We start from the raw sequence: 19,624 nt of genomic DNA, 5'->3' as shown, positions 1-19,624 counted from the left end.
CATTCTCCCCTGCCCCCCACTTCTCTGTGAATTTTGTGAGTCTTTTTTCCCCCTCAATACCCTCTCGATATTAACTCCTTAAGATAGTTTCCATACAGAGAAACAGAGGGAGACGTTAGAAATATGTAGCTCTTGAAGAATTTACAGAAATGATTGATTTTAGTGGCTAGACATTTTAAAAGTACATCATAGTATGTTCTTTTTCTATACTAATAAGAATTAGTATTACTTTTGGACCCCACTAAAAAAATGTCAATTAATTTTAACAGATTTCACACCCAACTAGTTTCTTGTACCTGATTTGCAAAGTGTCTTGTACTTGAAAAACTTACTCTAATCTCTGTATCCAAAACCCTGACCCAGGATGGGGCATAAGAATTATCTTGGAGCTTTCAGGAAAGGCAGAATTTCAGTCCTCATCCCAGATTTATTTAATTAAATTCAGTAATTTAACAGCCTCTCCAGGAGATCCATGTTCATGTTCATGTTTGAAAACCCTGGGCTAAGCCACTGTTCGGCACCTGCTTTTCAACTATCTTTGTTCTCCATAGTATATAGTTCCCCATGATTCCTGTTCTAGATATCCAGTCATGTATGTTAAATGAATTAAAAGGAAGAAAGGGAAAGTCTTTCTAAAGTAAACTTACACCCTGCATAACCGTGCCTTATCTTTGTATTTTGTTTTCTAATGTTTTGACTGCCCTTTGGTCACATCACTAGCGTTTTGATTGGTTGTTGGTTACATTACTCTAACGTTTTGATTGGTTGTTGGTTACATTACTCACTACACTCTCTGGTTACGTTTCCCGTGGAAGTCAAAGGACACTGTGTCAAGGGGCCACAGTCAGTGGGTGAGGAGTGTGCTTAGAGAATGAACCTCACCTTGGTTTCTCCCCTTTCAAATTGAGATATTTTGAATCTTGGTCACCCCTGCTGCAGCTAAGACTCCTGGGAATCAGAGATGAGACGATTACGCTTTACTTTGGTGATTTTGCTCAACAACTTCTTAGCTAGAACGTGGCTCAGACATTACGTTCTGCGGCACAGCTGGCACAGACAATCCTGCAACTCCAGCACTTTGGAGTCTGAGGCAGGGAGACTAGACAGTGAGACCCTGCTTCACAGGAAAAAAGCAATCGAACAAATCAATGGAACGGATTCTGTGGATTTCAATTTGCCACATCACCTTTGTCACTGTGAAAGTCATTAGCTGCTGAAACTACCACTTGGAAAAGATGAGAAACAAACCGAGTGACCAGAAAGCATGAACAGAACTTAGAAATGAATCCAGAAAAATTAGACACCATGGAACGCTGGTCATGAAGAGTACCTTTTAAGGAAACTCTTACTTGTGAACACTCTGGTACCTCACAGACCTCCTCCCAAGGTAGACATTATGAATCTAATGAATTACGAACTCCTTTTTTCATTTGCTGTTCTCATAAGAATCGAGTCGTTTAGAGAAAGAAATGGTTTGAATACTCAGGGTGATGAATGGCAACATATATTGCTTTGTGAGATCAAGCATCTAGGATATACTGCCTTGATGTTCCTGTTTACTCCTCAATAGACCACAAACCAGAGAGCCCAGGACTTCATTTGTTACTGTTGGGATCTGGTCCTTCTATGTCTTAGAGTCTCCATCCTGTACTCCATTATCTCTGTCCCCAAGAGCACATCACCACACTTAGCTAGAAGCAGGATTGGCCTTTGAAAAGCCTCAAGAGAGTAACAATCCATGCTACGTTTAGACATCTGCAGACGTTGCTTAGAAATTTACGACCACATTTGGTAGGGTACGAGCTGAGCCTGGGTCAACATCCTTTATTGGATGGGTATGGCAGAAGCTGGACTGAGAGCCTCGGTAGGGCTGTGATGAACTGGAGAGGAGATGACGGACCAGGGTGAGTTATCAACAGAACCCTGACACCGGAAAACAGTAATTACAATAATAAGAAGGAAAGGGGAAAGAGTAACAGGAAAGGTTGTTTGCACCACCTGATAGGAGGCCCCTCCCCCAAACATACACAGCAGAGGACGGCTTGGTCTGGCCTCAGTGACAGAAGATGCATCTAACCCTTGAGAGATATGGGGTCCCTGGGAGTGGAGAGGTCAAGTGGGGTGGGGTTGGGGTTGGAGAGGGGTGGGGCTGGGAAGGGGTGAGGACATCCTCCTGGAGATATGGGAGGAGGTTTAGGATGAGGAACAGTCAGAGGACAGAACAGAAAGGGGATAATGACTGCATTGTAAAAAAAATAATATAAAATAAAGAATAAGAAAAAGTAAATAAATAAAAACTAAACTAAAATAAAAGACTGTTTGCATACATGGATAAAAGTTCACATTCACATTTATGGCACCATGGAACATTAACCCTGCATTTGCTGGTGCTTCAAAAATGAGCCGAGGTGGTTTGGATCAGGTCTAAAACAACTTTTCTGAGATGTAAGTAAAATCCTGATTTAACGTGGTTATTGGATATGGCAGCTATAACTGAAAGTCAGAGATAAAAATAATAAAATAAATCTTTTTTCCCCACTACCCTTGATAATTAGGATTATTTTTGGACTGGGAAATGAACCTAACACAATGCAAAAATATGACTATATGGGCTGGAGAGATGGCTCAGCGGTTAAGAGATTGCTCTTCCAGAGGTCCTAAGTTCAATTCCCAGCAACTACATGGTGACTCACAACATCTGTAATGGGCATTCGATGTCCTCTTCTGTGTGTCTGAAGACAGCTAAAGTGTATTCCCATACATGAAATAACTGTGTCTTTTAAACATATGAATATATGTTTAAAGTGTGGGTAATGGTTAGTTTTGGTCAACCTGACACCATATTGAATCACTAGGGAAGAAACTGTCAATGAGAGATTGGTCAGAGGGCATGTCCGGAGGGAGTGGTCATGATTGTATTGATTGACATGAGGAAACCCTGCTTACCGTGAGTGACACTCTTCTCCTGGCATGGAATCCTGGGAACTGTGTGTAAGTACAGAGAGAACTCTAAGCATGGGTGGGCATGCATGAATTTCTTCTCTTTGTTCTAGGATGTGATGTAACCAGTTGCTTGAGTTCCTACCTCGACCTCTTACATTGATGGACTACAAACCAGAGCTTCAAACCAAAATAAACCCTTTCTCCCTTAGGTTGCTTTTCTGTCAAAGTATGTTATTATAGCAACAGAAATAAAACTAGAAAAAAATTGAATATGGGCCAAATAGAGGGAAAATTTCACTTTTGTACAGTTGACCAAGTTTTTTTTAATATAGCAATTTTTAGTCAATAATGTACCATTCATTATGAGTAGACATAAACTATAAATGGTCCCCTGTTACCCATGCTGTTCCTGGACAAATATCAGAGCATTCAGCTCTATTAATGAACACATAATTGCTGCAGTCATTAAAATGCTCACACTGACAATGAGACCCCACATAGCCTATACATCAGTGAGGGTGCAGAAAACTAGAATACTATTCTGAGGGCTATAAATAAAGTTGCAGTGCTTAGAAATCCTGTTTTTGCAGTGTCAAGAAACAAATGATAAGACCTACAACTAAGAAGTCCTACCCTCCAGAGTACACTTTGCTTCCATGAATGTACACTTGTTCTTAATTATTTGGTACAGGTCCAGCCACAGTGGCTTCAAACTGGAATGTACAAATATTTACATTAATAATAGGATGGAGAAGCAAAGAGCTATTGGCTGTTTCCTGGGGTACCATCATGGTTAGTAGAGCCCACAACCATGCAAAGTAAGGTGGAGGACACTGGAGAATACAAAATTGACAAGAAAAAAAAAAAAAAGCAAAACAAAAAAAAAAAAACAAAAAAAAAAAAAAAAACCCAAAAAAACCCAAAAAAACTCAAACCCTCAAAGATTTTGTGTTCATGCAATTGCATTCATGCAAAGTTCATTTTGAGTGTGTGCTTCTGTGTGTGCATGTGTGTGTACACATAGACACTAGAGGTTAATGTTGCATGTCTTCTTCAATTATTTTTTCATCTTAGTTTCTTGAGGCAGGGTCTCTCACTGAACCTGGAGTTCTCTGTTTTGTCTGATCTGGATGGCCAGTGAGCTTAGGGGATAATCCTGTCTCTGTTCACCGTGCCCCCATCACCTGTCTTCCTTAGGCTACAGGTGAGCACAAACATGCTTAACTTTGTACCTGGGCACTAGAGCATGAAACCTGGGTCCTCATACTTACGTTTTACCCACTGAGCCCTACCCCAGCCTCCATGTAAAGTTTAAAACAGTCACCATATACCAACGCTATTAGAAATCAGGGCAGGAATTATTTTCTACCCCAAGTAAGTCCTGAGGGACCATCCTCAGGAATAGATATTATATGGTCGGGCTGTTTGTGTGAGTGAGCAAAGACTCATGCATTTTTGTCAACAGGCATACCATCGCATCTTACACCAACCAATCTCATAGAAAGTTAAGGGACACAAAACTTAGTAGTCAGACTACTGTACCAAAGGAAAATGCTGGATGAGTATAAACATTAGGCTTTTGAAAACTCTCCTTTCCTATGCAGTCATTTTCCCCATTCCTTTCTCAGTGTGTCTGCAACATGCATCTCTCTGATGTCCATGGCATGTCAGTCCACATGGAGTTACGTAGGGAGGAGAAACTGCCTGCTTCTTTTCCCCACGAATATCAGAAATCAGCACACAACCCAACACTTTGCATGGGGTCTGTGTTCTCTTCATAAGGGGAACCACAGAACACAAACAGTTCTACAATCTCTCTGCCATCTGTGGTCAGGCATCTCAAATGTTCTATCAAGGAGTAAAATTATGGGGGAAAATATCTCATCATTTTTCAAGGGCCAGTAAGACTTGGGATGATTTCCAGAGGGGTGGTACCAGCTTACCACCTACCAACAGTGGAGGAGTATTCTTCTTTCTCTACATCCTCACCATCATCTGCTGTCATCTGAGTTTTGATCTTAGACATTCTGACTAGATAGGGGTGCCTCCTTAGGAGCTCTGCCAGAGTCATGCAGCTGAGCATGCTTGCAACTAACCACCAGACTGAGCACAGGGACCCCAGTGAGGGTGCTGACGGAGGGGGATAAAGGAGCTGAAAGGGGTTGTGTCCTCATGGGAAGAAAAACATGTCGACCAACCAAATCCTCCACAGCTCCCATGGACTAGAACACCAACCATTAAGCACGCATTGAGAGGTCCATGGCTGCAGCTGCATTTGTAGCAGAGAATAGCATTGTCTCTCATCAATGTGAGAAGAGGTCCAGGGAGGGCATGTTTTCCCAATGTAGGGGAATGCCAAGGCACTGAGGTGGAGAGGGTGATTGGGAGCTAGTGCACCTTTGTGAAGACAAGTAGAGGGGGAGGGGGAATGGGAGTGGGGTGGACAAAGAGGATAAAATTTCAAATGTAAATACAGAGAGTATCTAAGACTGGGGATGAAGCTGTTTTCTGTGTATGAGTAACCAGATGTTTCCATTGCTTAGTGCAGAGATCAGAGCAGGCACCTTTTCTGCAGATGGGGATGAGAGCTTTGTGTCTGGTCTACCAGGAGATGACAGGAAGGCTTCTTTGTCTTTTGTTATGTTTATCTCTCTCCCAAAGTTACCATCCTGTCACTAGAGAATGCATTTACATCATCAGATTAATGTGGCTGTTGAACAGGACATAAATCTTCCCTTTGGATGAAAACATGGATCAGGTTCAGCCAATTTTTCATCCTCTTCTAAACAATGCTATTATGCAAAAAAAAAAAAAAAAAAAAAAGAATAAAAAAGTCCCGATAACCAAGAATACTTTATAGACTTAGGCCTCTCGTCTCAACCCATCTATTTTGCTTCCCTCCATACACAAACCACACTACAGCACCCTGTAAGTATAGCAATGTTCAGTGGGAAATCCACAAATCAATTAGAGACAAGTTAATTGCCAATAGGGATCAAGTGACAAGCCATAAGAAGATAATATTTACAGGCTCCAAGATGAAAATATATATGTCTGAGAAGAGTTTGGGCTGGCCAACTTTCCTTCTAATGCAAGATGTAAAACTTGTATGATTTCAGTTTTTCTTTCCTTGATACACAGCCCTGCTAGATAATCCTGTGTAGACCAGGTTGGCATGGCACTTGTAGAGATCTGCCTGCCTCTGCCTCCCAAGTACTGGGATTTAAGGTGTGCATGACCAATCCTGACTTGTATAATTCCTTTGAAAAATAGAGAATTCATTACCTTGTTGACCTTACACTATGACATTTATGTTTTGAAGAAAAATATACAGAGAGACCCAGCAAGACCCAAACTCTAATACCATAGGCTTTTCTGCCGCTGTTCAATGATCACTTCTAGGTTTTTTTACTTATATATTTATTTTTACATGTGAACCTTTGGAGGATTACAAGAAATAAAGTAGCAGAAAGCATATAGAAAATAACCAAAAGTGTTTCTTTTCTTCTTTCTTCCCACCTTTCTTTCTCCTTGTATTTTCAGGGTGAAAAAAAGCAAAAGCTTACTCACTCATGAGGTATCAGTCTGATCTGGCTAACGACAAAGTCAGAGATGAGGTTGGTTTCAATATGGTTCCAGTTTTGTGATGCAATTAACTCTGAGTTGCAGGTTAGAGGCTAAGAACTGCACATCTATATTTGAATGTATGGAATAGGTATTTTGATTTATAGTTACATAAATGAGTACTTTCCTAGTGCAGGCTATACTGACTTTCTCAAGCAAAACCTCCTTTTCCCATTCTATTTCTTTCTTGGTGGTCGATATATTTTTTTTTTCTCTAAAGACCTAATCCATTTTACTTCTTACTATAACAATATTGTAAGGTGAATGTTTTCAAGGGTTGGCCATAGATGAGGCTTAAGTGTGTGCTGAAGTGGTCTGTCATACTTGCTGGGAGCCAATTACCTTTTAGGAGTATTTATGAGTGAGTATAATCAGCAACTATTAAAAATTACAGAAAGGCAAGATCAAATAAATTATATTAAAAGGGCCACAGCTACTCAACATTCATTCCTGGTAAATCATCAGACAACACAGCACCATCATGTGAGCCTTAACTGCCTTGGCTGTTCGACTCAAAGTATCGAGTTAGGTGGCTTTTGGGTTGAATGGAGCTGACACAAGGGACAGAGGCATTTATAGGACACAGCTCAGGGGTTCTTAAGCTACCCAAGAGCACATCCCGTTATTAGCCGTCCTTCTGTACCATAAATGCAACAAAGAGACTCAGAGTGCCATCTGCTTACTAGCGGTTTGAAAATTATTTTAATGCATATACACCTCACTGTGTGTGCCAAATGCCCTTCCAGGGAGGGGAAAACATAGAAGGAGCAAACAAGACAAAAGTCACTGTTATGCAGAATTTATGTCCTCGAATGAATAATAGCTAACATTTACCTTAGTGCTATTTCTGTACTGGGAACTTTACACAGTCAACACATTTATTCCATACACTTACACTCTGTTTGAAAGACGAGAAAGTGAGGCACATGGAGTTAAGTAACTTTTTTTCTCCTGTCAAATGGCTGTCTGTAAGTAATGATGTGGAAATTTGAACTTCAGTGTGACGGCGTTAGTGCCAGCCAACTCCCTCTGACTTCCAAAGTAAACTGGTGAGCATGTGAGAATGCCTGGAAGCACTCTGTAAGTCAGCTGTGTTATAGGATTCTGGGACCAGCAGTGGTCTCTGTCATGGCAGCTAGCCTCCAAGCATATTTGAGGAGGGACATCACAAAATTCATGAAGTGACAAGGGAAGTGTAGAAATCGCTATAAAAGAGGTGGTGGGAAGGCCTGTTGTGGAGCGCATATTTTCACTCAATCTGCACAATGACCTTATAAAGTAGGTGTTTTCACTCTCCATTTATAGACATGGCACTGGTTTCTGGAGGCCAGGAGAACTGCCCAAGCTGAGAAATCAACAGACATGGCATTTCAGCTTGCTGTTTGGCTCAAAGGCCAGAGCCACCTCATCTAGGCTATGCCCCTCCATAATGTCAATGGCTGAAAATATTATCATTTTTATTAGGGATAAATGTGGCCTATGAATGATTGGTTGTTTTCATGGTTGGTTTAGTACTTGTTACTCACAATATGGGGGTGCAGTAAAAACACTAGTTTAACAACCAGAATAGTGCCAAGAGAATGGGTACACAGCTCTGGGACAATGCCGACTTCCCTGACTGACTCTCCTGGTCTTTGAGCGGCTGCCCATGGAGTAACATTCTTGCAACAACATTTTACAATATGGCTAGTGTGTTTGTTAGATGGAAAAAGTCAGATGGAAGTCCAAGAAGGCAAATGAAAACCTCTGTGAAGAAACAGAAAGAGACCACGTAGAACCATATGCTCTCTCCCTTTCTCCCTCCCTTCCTCCTTCACTCCTTCTGTCCCTTCCTCCTCCTCTTCCCTCCTCCCCCTTCCTTCCTTCTCTTCCTGCTTCCTTCTCTTTCCAGTCTTTCTTCAGTTCCTTCATTCATTACCAGCCACCAGCCCAGCCCCCCCTGGCACCCCACCCCCGAATTCTTCCTGGGGTGGTATTAAGAGGACCTACTCTAGAAATCGAAGGTGGAAAGGTGACTACTCTTTAGTGTCCTGGTTATAAGATGACCTGTCAGGTCACCCTTGGGCCAGCTTTTAAATACTGTCTAGTTCCATTCATAGAAGAAAGGTGCTGCTGAATTTGCTGCCTGAGGCTGTTTTGTAGGCCTCCTGAGATAAGGAACACCTCTGGGCCTGCTTCTCCAGTGCTTCCAGACCACATTAGAATATTATAATGTATTAGAACGCTGCCTGGCACAGCATATTATAATATTCTAATTTTATATTCCAATTCTTATTACAAATGTATATAAATGTACCAGCTACATATGATCTATTATTATTATTATTATTATTATTTCAATACAGCGCTTCGCTGTGCAGCCCTGACTGACCTAGAACAAGCTTTATAAACCAGGCTGACCTTGAACTCACAAATCCTCCTACTTCTTTTTCTCAGTGCTGGGATAAAAGGCATGTACTGCTTAGTTCCTCTTATTCTGGATCCTGACTTTCTGACACTCTATGTTGGCTTCTTGGTTTCTGCACTTCCCATTCTCCCTCTCCATGGTGACTGGCTGCCTTCGCTGACTTACTCCCAGGAATAAAATGAGAGAAACCGGAGATCACCAGAAACAACACAAACCACCCGAGAACCGAGAAGTTCTCAGACCAAAGGACAGGATGTGTGGTAGCTGCTCCTTGGGCTTAGAAGATGGTGCTCCAGGTCTCCAGATCTGCTGGGGGTACTCACTCCCAGTGTAAGAGAAGGCTTCCAGCCAGTGTTTTCAGGTGGATGTTGGCAACTTTGATTCCACAGTTCCTGATTCTGTCTATTTCTTAGGTATAGTAAGATGCAAAGAGTAGCCACAGACCATGCCACCTGCTGCTGTGAAACCACAGTTCGAAGAGTCAGATTAGAGCCTGCTTTTCAGAGTCCAGGGGGTGCTTTTAGATATTGAGGTCTTCTTGATTGAAAGGGTATTACTGTATGTTTTCATAGCACAAGACCACCTGTGTCATAGGCAGTGCAGGGCATTCTGCACCATTGTGTGGTGGTAAAATATTTACCTACTACTTTTATGACACGCTCACTTGATGTGTTTTGCAAATCACTGTCACGCCAATTCTGTTAAAAACAACTCGAAAATTGAGTTGTTCATACTTTCTGAGAATGTCAGTATTTTAGAGTATCTTATGACCCCATCAGTACAGGGGGCAGGACAGTCAGAGTCATTTTCTTCTGTGACCACTGTAGCTCAGCAGAGTCCCCTCTGCTATACTTGATGGTTCCTTCTATAGACTTTTATGTGCAAGGTGCCTGGCCCATGGCTGCCATGTAAAATGTCCTTGTCAACAACCTTTACTGATCAGCCATGAAGATGAGAGCTTCATTTTACCTTCTGGTGGGAAGGCAGGGCAATCTCTACAACAGTACAGGTTTTATCTATTACCTTTTAAAAAAAAAAAAAAAAAAACATTATTTTTCAACACTGACAGTTTTAAAGCAACAAAAACAAACAAAGAATAAACCAACTTCCTGGTGTTTCCCAGCTAGAGCGCTCTGCCTTCCCAAGCTTGTTAAGCCTTTGCCCTATGATCCATTTCAAGTCTCTCATAGCATGGTTCCCCCAATCCATTCAAGAGATTAAGTTTAAATAACCCAAATAAGTCATTCAATCATTTTTTACAAACCTATTCTATTCTTCTCTCTTCTCCAAAACAGGCATGAGAGAGGCCTCTCTAGAGAGGTTGGCTCTTACACAACAGGTCACAACCCAGGGTCTATCATTGCATGCCCTTGAAAAGAGAAGTCACCTTTGTAAGCAGCTCCCTGAAGCTGACAGTGACCCCATGGCTTTGAACACTGTTGGCACTCCATTTCTAATCCACAGAGGAAAGTTTGTCATTATGTAATCCGGTCCTGCTCTCCTGCTCCCCATCCCCCACTCCCTCCCTTCCCTTTCCTCCACTTGCGCCGATTTTGCTCTTTCCCACTATCGTTTGGTCTCCATGTAGTAAAAGCATGTTTTTATAACAATTATCTGTTTAGGTGTGTGTGTGTGTGTGTGTGTGTGTGTGTGTGAGAGAGAGAGAGAGAGAGAGAGAGAGAGAGAGAGAGAGAGAGAAAGAGAGAGAAGGTTCATGTGTACATGTGGAGAACAGAGGACTAACTTGAGATGTCTCTCATTCCTCTATTCAGGTTTTGAGGAGAAAAATCATTCAGCTTTCGCCACTGGGCCCTCTTACCACTTTCTCTCTCTCTCTCTCTCTCTCTCTCTCTCTCTCTCTCTCTCTCTCTCTCTTTATGGAATCAAACTTACTTTAAAAATCCATATATAAATATTTTATTCTGTTTCTTAAAATGTCTTTTTCTCACAAAAGACTTGTCACTGTTGAAAATCTAATTTCAAGTCCATTTCAAACATTGTGTAATTATCCAAGAGGTTCTTCCTCAAGGGTCACTATATTTACCACACGTACAATCTTTTCTACCACTTTAACAAATCAGAACCATTAGCTGAATTTCGTATCTTACAGATGTGCATTTCCTTTAGTCTACGTGCCATTGCAGAGTAGAAACCTAGCCAAAGAAATGCATTTGCCCTTAATGCTTCGAGTACCATCTGTATCATATATTAATAGATTTATAATTAATATTCAAAGAAAAACGTGATACAATATTGTATACACCTAAGCAAAATTACAGACTATGTAATTATAAAAACATAAATATTATCTCCAGAAAAAAAATCTTACATGGGAGGAATCTAATGAAGAAATACTGGCTAAAGTCCAGGTCTGCCACTTGCTTCAATAGTGGGATCATAGCCAACATCTCTTAAAGGCCAAGGGAAGCTTGTTATTTCTATGTTTTAAAGACTAATGGGTATTAAAAGAAAAAGAGGAAAATCACAAAGTGTTTTGAAATTAAATTACACTTAAGGATTTTCAATGAGTAGTTTGTTGCTTTGACTTCAAGGAAGGCTATGCAATAGAACTACATAATCAGAGGATAATTGTCTCGTGGGTGTGTAGATGGCCGTGTGTGTGTGTGTGTGTGTGTGTGTGTGTGTATGTGTGTGTGTGTGTGTGTGTATGTGTGCGTGTGTGTACGTATGCATTTGTAGATATACAGTGACTCACTGTATACTCTCCTTCAGATGGAAAGCTATATGATAACTTTATGTTTTGGGGGTTATTTGCTTGTTTTTTGTTATCTTGCATTACTGGGGCTCCGTGCTAATCACTTAGAGAGCTGCGATGACTCTGGGGGTGGCCAAGTGCTTTATTATCTCTTTAACCTCTCGTTCAGTTTGCTTTGTGAGAGGCATAAGCAGAAGAGCTAGGCTGTCCAGTGTGCAGTGGCACCAGGGAGGAGGGAATGGCTCTGTTCCACCTAAGGAAGTCGCAGACTCCAAAGGGTTTGCATTCCAGATGGGAAAACAATGCAGGTACCGCAATCACAAACACAATGTACTTAAGAATTCAACTTATCACCATGCAAGGGATTGACAGATGGAGAGGAAATGAAGGAGTGGCAAAGTTTTCCTAGAGAGTCTGTTTCTTCTTCAGCCTCCACTTTACTCTAAAGAAAGCATGTAAGAAATAAAGTGTGGGACATACAGGTAATAAAGAACCCTTCTTCACTTATATCAGAACATGTATGTGGAAAGGACTAGAGCTTAAAGCAAGGAAACACCTGTGTCTTTGATTTTTTTTTTAAAGCGGGGAGGCTTCATAACTCTTGTAAATCAAGTACCACTTCAGCTCAGCATCTTTAAAAGGTCTCTGAGATTCTTCAGATCATCAAGCCACAGAGTCCTCTCTATCCGCTTGCTCTGCAGGCAGACAGATGCCTGTGGTGTTAAGGAACTTCCCTTGCGATCTGAGCAGACAACACGTTTGTCCGGGCGGGGGTGTCAATAATAAACAAGCCAGTCTCATTCCCTCACGCAGACTCTCCAACCTTCAACCACATGTCTGGATACATTCACACCATTATGACAAGCATAAGTTATTTATTGTTGTGTTGTTTTGTTGTTGAACAGAAGCTGGTAAGAGCATCACCTGTACATTTTGTTCAAGTCTCTTTATTGATTGTCAGCCTTTGCCTACAGATTTAGTACTGTTATCTTTATAATTTGCTTTCTTCAACTTTGTTAGTTCACTAAAAAAATTCTAGGACAAATTTTTTTTCCCGGTTTTAAACCAATAAAGACTTCAATGATTTCATCCATATTTAATCCAAATTTTCTCTGTAGATAATGTAGAACATAATTTAACTTATTTCTGTATAAGCTTAACAGGTTCTAAATTTGTCCCAGCTGACCTAAATAACAAAACCCCATTCTTAAGATTAGGCAAACAATTTCACTTTTACTTATTCTAGATGCATTAATTTCCAACAGTACAGCCCGGTATTTGGTTAAAATTAACTAGCCTTCGATGTAGAACAAAGTTGACAATTTGTAGTGGACATGTGGCTGAGCGTTGTTATGTAATTTCCAGAAGACTCACTAGAAATGCAATACTACATAGAATTTAACTCCGAAATTACAGCATCCCATTCTATAAGACAAGCTTTAAAGTCAATCACCCTGTGAACCAGAGTTAGCTTCAGCTTTTCAATCTGTTTTTCCTTGTAAATAGCACTGTAGTTTGCTATTGCTTGCTAGTTTACTTAAATCATAAACTGCTCTGAATAGTTAAAGTATTAATTATCTTACAGTTTAGCAAGGTTGCTTTCAAAGGTAGGAATTGATTAGGAAAGTTAATATATCCACCCCAACTCTAACCCCCAATCTACTGACAGGCTTTGTCAAGTTTACCTTTCAACTCTCAGAATGAGCTCTGAGAGTTAGGCAACTTCATTCAGGAGGTCCCCACATACCCAGGACTATCTCAAATGTTTACCAGAACTCAGCTCAGGAGCTGAGCTGGATATTCAAAGGGGGACACTAACCCAACCGTGTGAATGAAATAGATCCACAAAGTTTTACTTGCCAGAGACCTACAGAAGATAAAAAGGCCTCCCTTACTACCAAAAGGAAATTGCCATACCTGTAGGACTTCGAGAAACGCAGTCTTGTTCTAGTTCTTGGAGATGGTCCTGGCACTGTGACTCCCAGTGGATCCCAAACAAAAGCCATTTGTAAAGGGAGTGCTAAGATTCACAGGAACAGTTGGATGTCAGAGCTGGTAAAGAACCCTGGGGCAGGAAGGCCCTTCAAACTGCAAGAGGCACTTGTGGCTGAATGAGAGCATTTCTTCAGTGTGGTGGTATGCGCTGACAGAGGTGGCAGGCAGGCTGAGGCAGGGCTGGAAAGGGTGGCCAGCACTTCCTGCTGTGTGACACTTGCCCTTTGCAACAGAGCTTGCTTCACCCAAACACCCAGACGTTCTCTTGTTATTAATGTGAGAAACACTCCCTAGAAACTTTGCTTTTAAATATATCCCAGATTAAACAGCACTGCTACATGACACTCCTGAAAAGCAGAGCCCCCACACACTCCCTCACATACATGCAGATGCACAAACCAGGAGGTATGATTCAATAGGTCAACTTTATACTAAGTGTGAATGTTAAAAATTAGTGACCAGTCATTAAAGGTAAACTTCAACACAGACCCAGGACTGGGAAACTTGACAAGGAATATTAAATTTCAAAGTTAGCAACCAAAAGAATTTTTATCATTCCAAATTCTCTTAGATACATGGATGAATATTGTTATTAGCAAGCCTTCCACAAAAACTTAGTAATTGTAAAACAACAACAACCCTCACTTCCCTGTCGGTCAGTGTGAGATGAAAACAGGCAGATCAATTTCAGAGCTTCTGGCAACTTTTCCCTTAAAGAGATGTTACTGTGTCACCTTGCAGGGTTATAAGGAAAGACTTTGACAACAGAAATCGATGTCTTGTCCCATTTTCTGTTCCCTAGAAACAGTTCACTCTTGAACAAGCTTCTCTCAAGTCTCATAAATAGTGGAAGCGACAGAGAGCTCCACTGCATGGTTTAGGAGTTCAGCATGCAGCAGGGAGACATATACTGAAAGATGTCCTCAAGGACACAAGGGACCCTAATGTCGTCATCACTTCTCATGAGCCAGTGGTATTTAATGTTGACAACACAACATAATTTCACCAGTCCCTGCATAAGCCCTGGCCTGCCTGTGACCTCCACTGTAAACCAAGGCAGGGCTCCACTTGTCTAGGATAAGATTAGAAAGGAGAAACCCTGAAAAGAAGTTAACCCCCTCTGGACTGGACAAAATTGACTAATTGCTCTAAGGGACTGTCTCCATGCCTGCCAGGGTTAAAGACCCCTAAACACTCATTCTGGTAGACCAAAATGCTTGCATGATTCCTGAAAAAAGAAATTAAAATGTTAAACAAGGTGTTTATTTTCACAAGAAGATCAGGCACATTGTGGGGAGGGAATTTTGAAAAAGCTACATGCTTTGGAGATGGGCAAAATAGAACATTTTGACAGCTGCATTCCTTCATTATCTGACACACACACTCAGTAGGAGAGTGGTAGCTGTCTGGCAGATCAATAGCACGGATGTTCAACATTCTCATCTAAAAGAAAGCTTCTGGAGTCAGTTTGCTATATATATTATTGTTTCACAAATGGCTTTTGTGCTTATAGTTGAGGCTCTGTATTTCAAACATGGAAGCCAGGTCCTAGGAGTCTTAGAAAGCGCCCATCCCTAGGCCCTCTGTCTTTGTTTTGTGTGAAATTCCACAGTTGCCTCTTGGTTTCCATTGATCTATTAATTTCCATTTAGGGATAGCTCTTGGGCAATGCAGCCCCACTCCTAGCATCATGTATAGTTGTCAGATAGAGAGGGATCTTGAAGGCTCATGGAAAGGGGAGGCTGGGTATAAAAGAAGAAGAACACACAGGAACAGGAACAGGAGAATCCCAGTAGAGCTAGTAATTTTTTTTTTTTATCTCTTACACACACAAAAAAATAAATGAAAACTTATTCCTTACAGAAGGTTATGTTTGCAGGTAAAACAGCATCACTGATACCTGGTGCATATAGAAAGCTTTTGAGCCCCAAAATGCTACCTGTTGTCACGGTTTTATTTTTTAAATTTTTAAGTTACATTAACTTCATTAGTGTATGGTACAGGGGCAGCACATACATATCAGAGGATAACTGATGGGAAGAAGTTAGTTTTCTCTCTTTCTGTCATGGGCCCTAAGTATTGAACAGAGGCCATCAGGCTTGATGACAAGAAATTTACTCCACAGAGCCATAGGGGCAATTTTTCTCTTCCATAGTTTTTATAGTTTTATTGATAGTAATATAAGCCTTACCATCTAGTCTAGGCCAAATCTCAGAATAGATTTTCACTAGTAATCATATATCACATCTCATACATTGTGTATAATACACATAGACATACAGACAGACAGACAGACAGACACACACACACAGAGACACACAGAGTTTGTTAGTAATATTTTGTTTATTTTTGAGACATGGTCTCACTATGCAACCTTGGGTAGTAGCCTGGAACTTGCTAGGTAGACCAGAGCTATCCTTAAATTCAGAGTGCTGGGATTAAAGGTATACACCACCATGGCCATTGATAAATTTATTTTTTTAATGCAAATTTCAATGTTGATTTTTAGGAATGGCCATTACTCCACAGATGTGAGAACTTAGGTAATTGGAAACTCAAAACATAACAAACAGAATGTTTTCTAGAATGTACTTTTGCTGTATTTATATTTGTCCCAGCAACTTATAACTTTATATGGGTAGAGAGACAAAAATTAAAAACTACTTGAGTTAATTTTACAAAGTCAACTCTTTTTCTTCTTAAAATTTTGTTGTTATATACAATACTCATAAATGAAATTGTCAAAAACAAAACAAAACAATATAAAATAAAACCCTAAAAAGTAAATTTATCTCAGTATATGGAATAGCCAATTGTTATCCACACGATTCCAAATCTTTCTAAATGCCCATCTTCTGCAGCAAATTAAACCTTATATTTTGCAGAGTTCTAAATAAAGATTTTTTTTTTGTCTTTGGAATCGTCCTACAACTTTTGTTCCAAGATTCCAGATGCTGCAAATGACAGATTTGGGTTTTGGTGTCTGACCTAGAAACTCAGAATTTCCTTTATAGGGAGATAGCCACTCTAAGTTAAACTGAGACTCATGGGTATAAATGTGAGAGAATTTAAATGTAAGCACACATGAATTCCTTTGCTTCCATTCCATGTCATGAGTTAAGAGGATTCAGGGAGGACTGGAGGGCAGGAAGTAGAGCACAGAAATAGAGTTACATTTGTGGGGCTGTGGTATGTTGAAATATGCTGCCTCAGGAAACCAGACCAGTCAGATAAAGGGGTTTCAGTATAATGAAATAGTTGTTGGCCAAAGACTCAAAGCTAGAAGTTATAGAAGTAAACATTAGCTGTGTAACTGTCACCTATCTCTGATGAGGGCAGCATTATAGTATTGGGTTTTTCAAGATCTGAACGCTGACAATAGATATGCTAACGTAAACAGGGAAAAATCTCATGGGGTCCCACCCTTAGTCAAAGAACTACAGGCTAACAATGACTGCTTCCAGAGGGGGAATGAGCCTGCCCGGACGAGCCTCTTAATCAGTCATTTTCACATACCCACAGCTGGTAAAAAGACTGAGCAAGTTATGTACAACAACAGGAATCAAAGAAAACAAGAAGCCATCAACTTGAGAAGGTTGAGGAATGAGGGAGTGGTTAGGGGGAGGAGTCATGGAAGGAGTCAAAGGAAGAAAAGGGGAGAAAGCGATTGAATTATATCTAAATTAAAATGCATCTTCGGAGGGATCAATTACAGATACTTGTAAGAAAAGAATGTTTAACAACTCTCTGGTACATTTATTAAAATGAATGCTCATTCAAGGCAAGTTCCTGGGGCTTACAAGGGGCTTTATTACATTAATTGATTATGATCATCAGTGATGGCTTGTTTCTGTGAATGGAAGTGTTGCAATTCAGAGAAAATTCTAGCATTATTCTGCACCAAGCACTGGACTTTCATCTGTGGAAATAAAGAATATTGTTTCTAAACTTTACATATGTTTAGTTGGTTACAGGTCAGTACTTCCATGTTCTTTAATGGAGACCAATTACTTTCTGTGCTGGGGTGCAGTGGGGAGCATCCAAAGAGCATGGTTTGTATTTTGATCATCTATAAATATATCCTCTTCTCTTATATGTCCCAGGGTTCAAATAAATAAGTTGCCATGGCAATGTTGAAGTCAATAGGATGTGGCATAAAATAATAAGCAAAAGGCATGTTTAAATATAAGAAAAAAGGACCATTTCCACTGTGGATTGTGGATCAAAACCTTTCCTCAAGGTTTCTATCTATCCTGGAGTACATGTAGAAATGATTTGGGAATTTGAATGATAATTAGGTCAAGCCTTTGCTGATAAGGTAATGGGATGCCTAACACCCTAACACTCAAATAGGGTTGGAAGAAGGGTGTGTGTGTGTGTTTGTGTGTAAAACACTAATTACCTTCCCTTTCCTGAATAAAATAAATTAAAATAATGAAGTAAAAAATGCCACCATCACCATTACATCCAAATTATTATTACAAGAATGTGCCATTAAGAATTTTAGTCTTCAAAGAAAACAGCATCAGGAAAATGTGGAGGGAAGGGGCAGTTCAAGCAAATAGACTTTAGAGCTGCAGTTATGCACAATGGGTCACATGACCTTGCTGGGTTTCAGTGCATCCCCCGTCTACTCTTATTTCTGATGTTTTGCAGAATTTTTGAGAGGACTAAAAATGTAATTTACATAAAAGTATCCTACACATACACACACACACACACACACTCATGCATGCACACACACACTCATGCATGCACACACACACTCATGCATGCACATACACACACATGCATGCACATATGCACACAGGCATACATGTGTGCCGGGCACCATCATTAACAATGTAAGCTGGGAGAGGTACAGGAGTTACTTTTATCCTGTTAAAAGCATTTTCATTTTTAAAAATACTGTCCTTTAGAATTAGTTACAAAAGTTCTATTTGATCTTTTTTTTTTTTTTTTAAGGCATCAGATTTACTTGTGAGGGTAATTTTTTTTATTTGTTATCTTTTTTTTTAACTTAAGTAAGAATAGGATGTATGTGAATAAGTTTTAAAAGGTTAATGTTTTATTTACAAAACTGAAATCATCTCTGTCTTATTACAGAGATTGGATTAAAAACAACAAAGGAAAACCCAAAGTTGTAAAAGACAAAGACATTAGCAGAATTAGCCGATGGATGGATGGAGTGGGTCCCAGATGTTTTACCTGTGCTTTCAATGCAGAAACAACCCCCACTCTCCCTCCATCCCCCTAGTTCCACATTCCCCACCTCCATCGCCTACTCCCCCGCCCCTACCCCTGCCACCTCTCTTTGAAAACCTATGGGATATGAGGAAAGGTTGTTCACTTGCTGAAGCATTTGCAACACTGGATCCGACTGTTTCCCAGTTGTTGCCTGCCCACCAATTAAGGTCAAAAACGGCTTCTTCCCACTTTTCAGAACCCTGTTAATAAACAAGCAGAACAATTTTGGAATTGTCAGGCTGCAAAGCAAAATTGGTCTCTTAGGACGAAGACAAAAAGAGCTCAAATACCAGAAATTTCTAAATAACAACAATCTCATGTGTTTAATTGTGGTGGCACGATTTTTTTCCATGACATTGTTTATACACCAATAGCCATGAACCTTCCTGTTCTCAGGCGCTAGCTGTTGCCCATCTCCTTCAGACTCTGCTCACCCAGATATATGAAGGGCACTGATTAAATGGTATTAAAAAAATCAGCCAAATGTCACATGACTTTTCTCTAGTTCCTCATCCTGCCAACATGATTTCAATAACGAATTTCTGCTTCTTTTATAACAAGAACATAAAGTATTTTATATAACCTCTAGTAATCAATTTCCAGGCTTCCAATTACTTTTATTCTGTTTGATCACTGAGGAAATCGAGGTTTACGAAGTTAGAATAACTTGTTCCTGAAAGCATAAAGCTAAC

At 40.3% G+C, this 19,624-nt stretch overlaps 1 protein-coding gene across 5 annotated transcripts in view; it reads right to left on the bottom strand.

Moving 5' to 3' along the window:
* PDE4D (phosphodiesterase 4D) overlaps positions 1-19,624 on the bottom strand; it is a gene marked incomplete at its 5' end in the record, with an annotated part of 1,034,128 nt that overhangs the window by 277,721 nt on the left and 736,783 nt on the right. The window contains one exon of one of the 5 annotated variants that reach the window (XM_080933673.1): positions 13,608-13,804. The exons of the other annotated variants lie outside the window; for them this stretch is intronic. Within the exon in view, the coding sequence (XP_080789799.1) occupies positions 13,608-13,696 (89 nt within the window). Of the gene's footprint in view, positions 1-13,607; positions 13,805-19,624 lie in introns of those variants that run through there. 5 annotated transcript variants of the gene reach the window in all.

The sequence above is a fragment of the Micromys minutus genome (assembly GCF_963924665.1).
Source record: "Micromys minutus genome assembly, chromosome: 20".
Taxonomy (NCBI): domain Eukaryota; kingdom Metazoa; phylum Chordata; class Mammalia; order Rodentia; family Muridae; genus Micromys; species Micromys minutus.
Note: the sequence above shows the minus strand (reverse complement) of the source record. Positions and strands in the feature narration are given on the sequence as shown.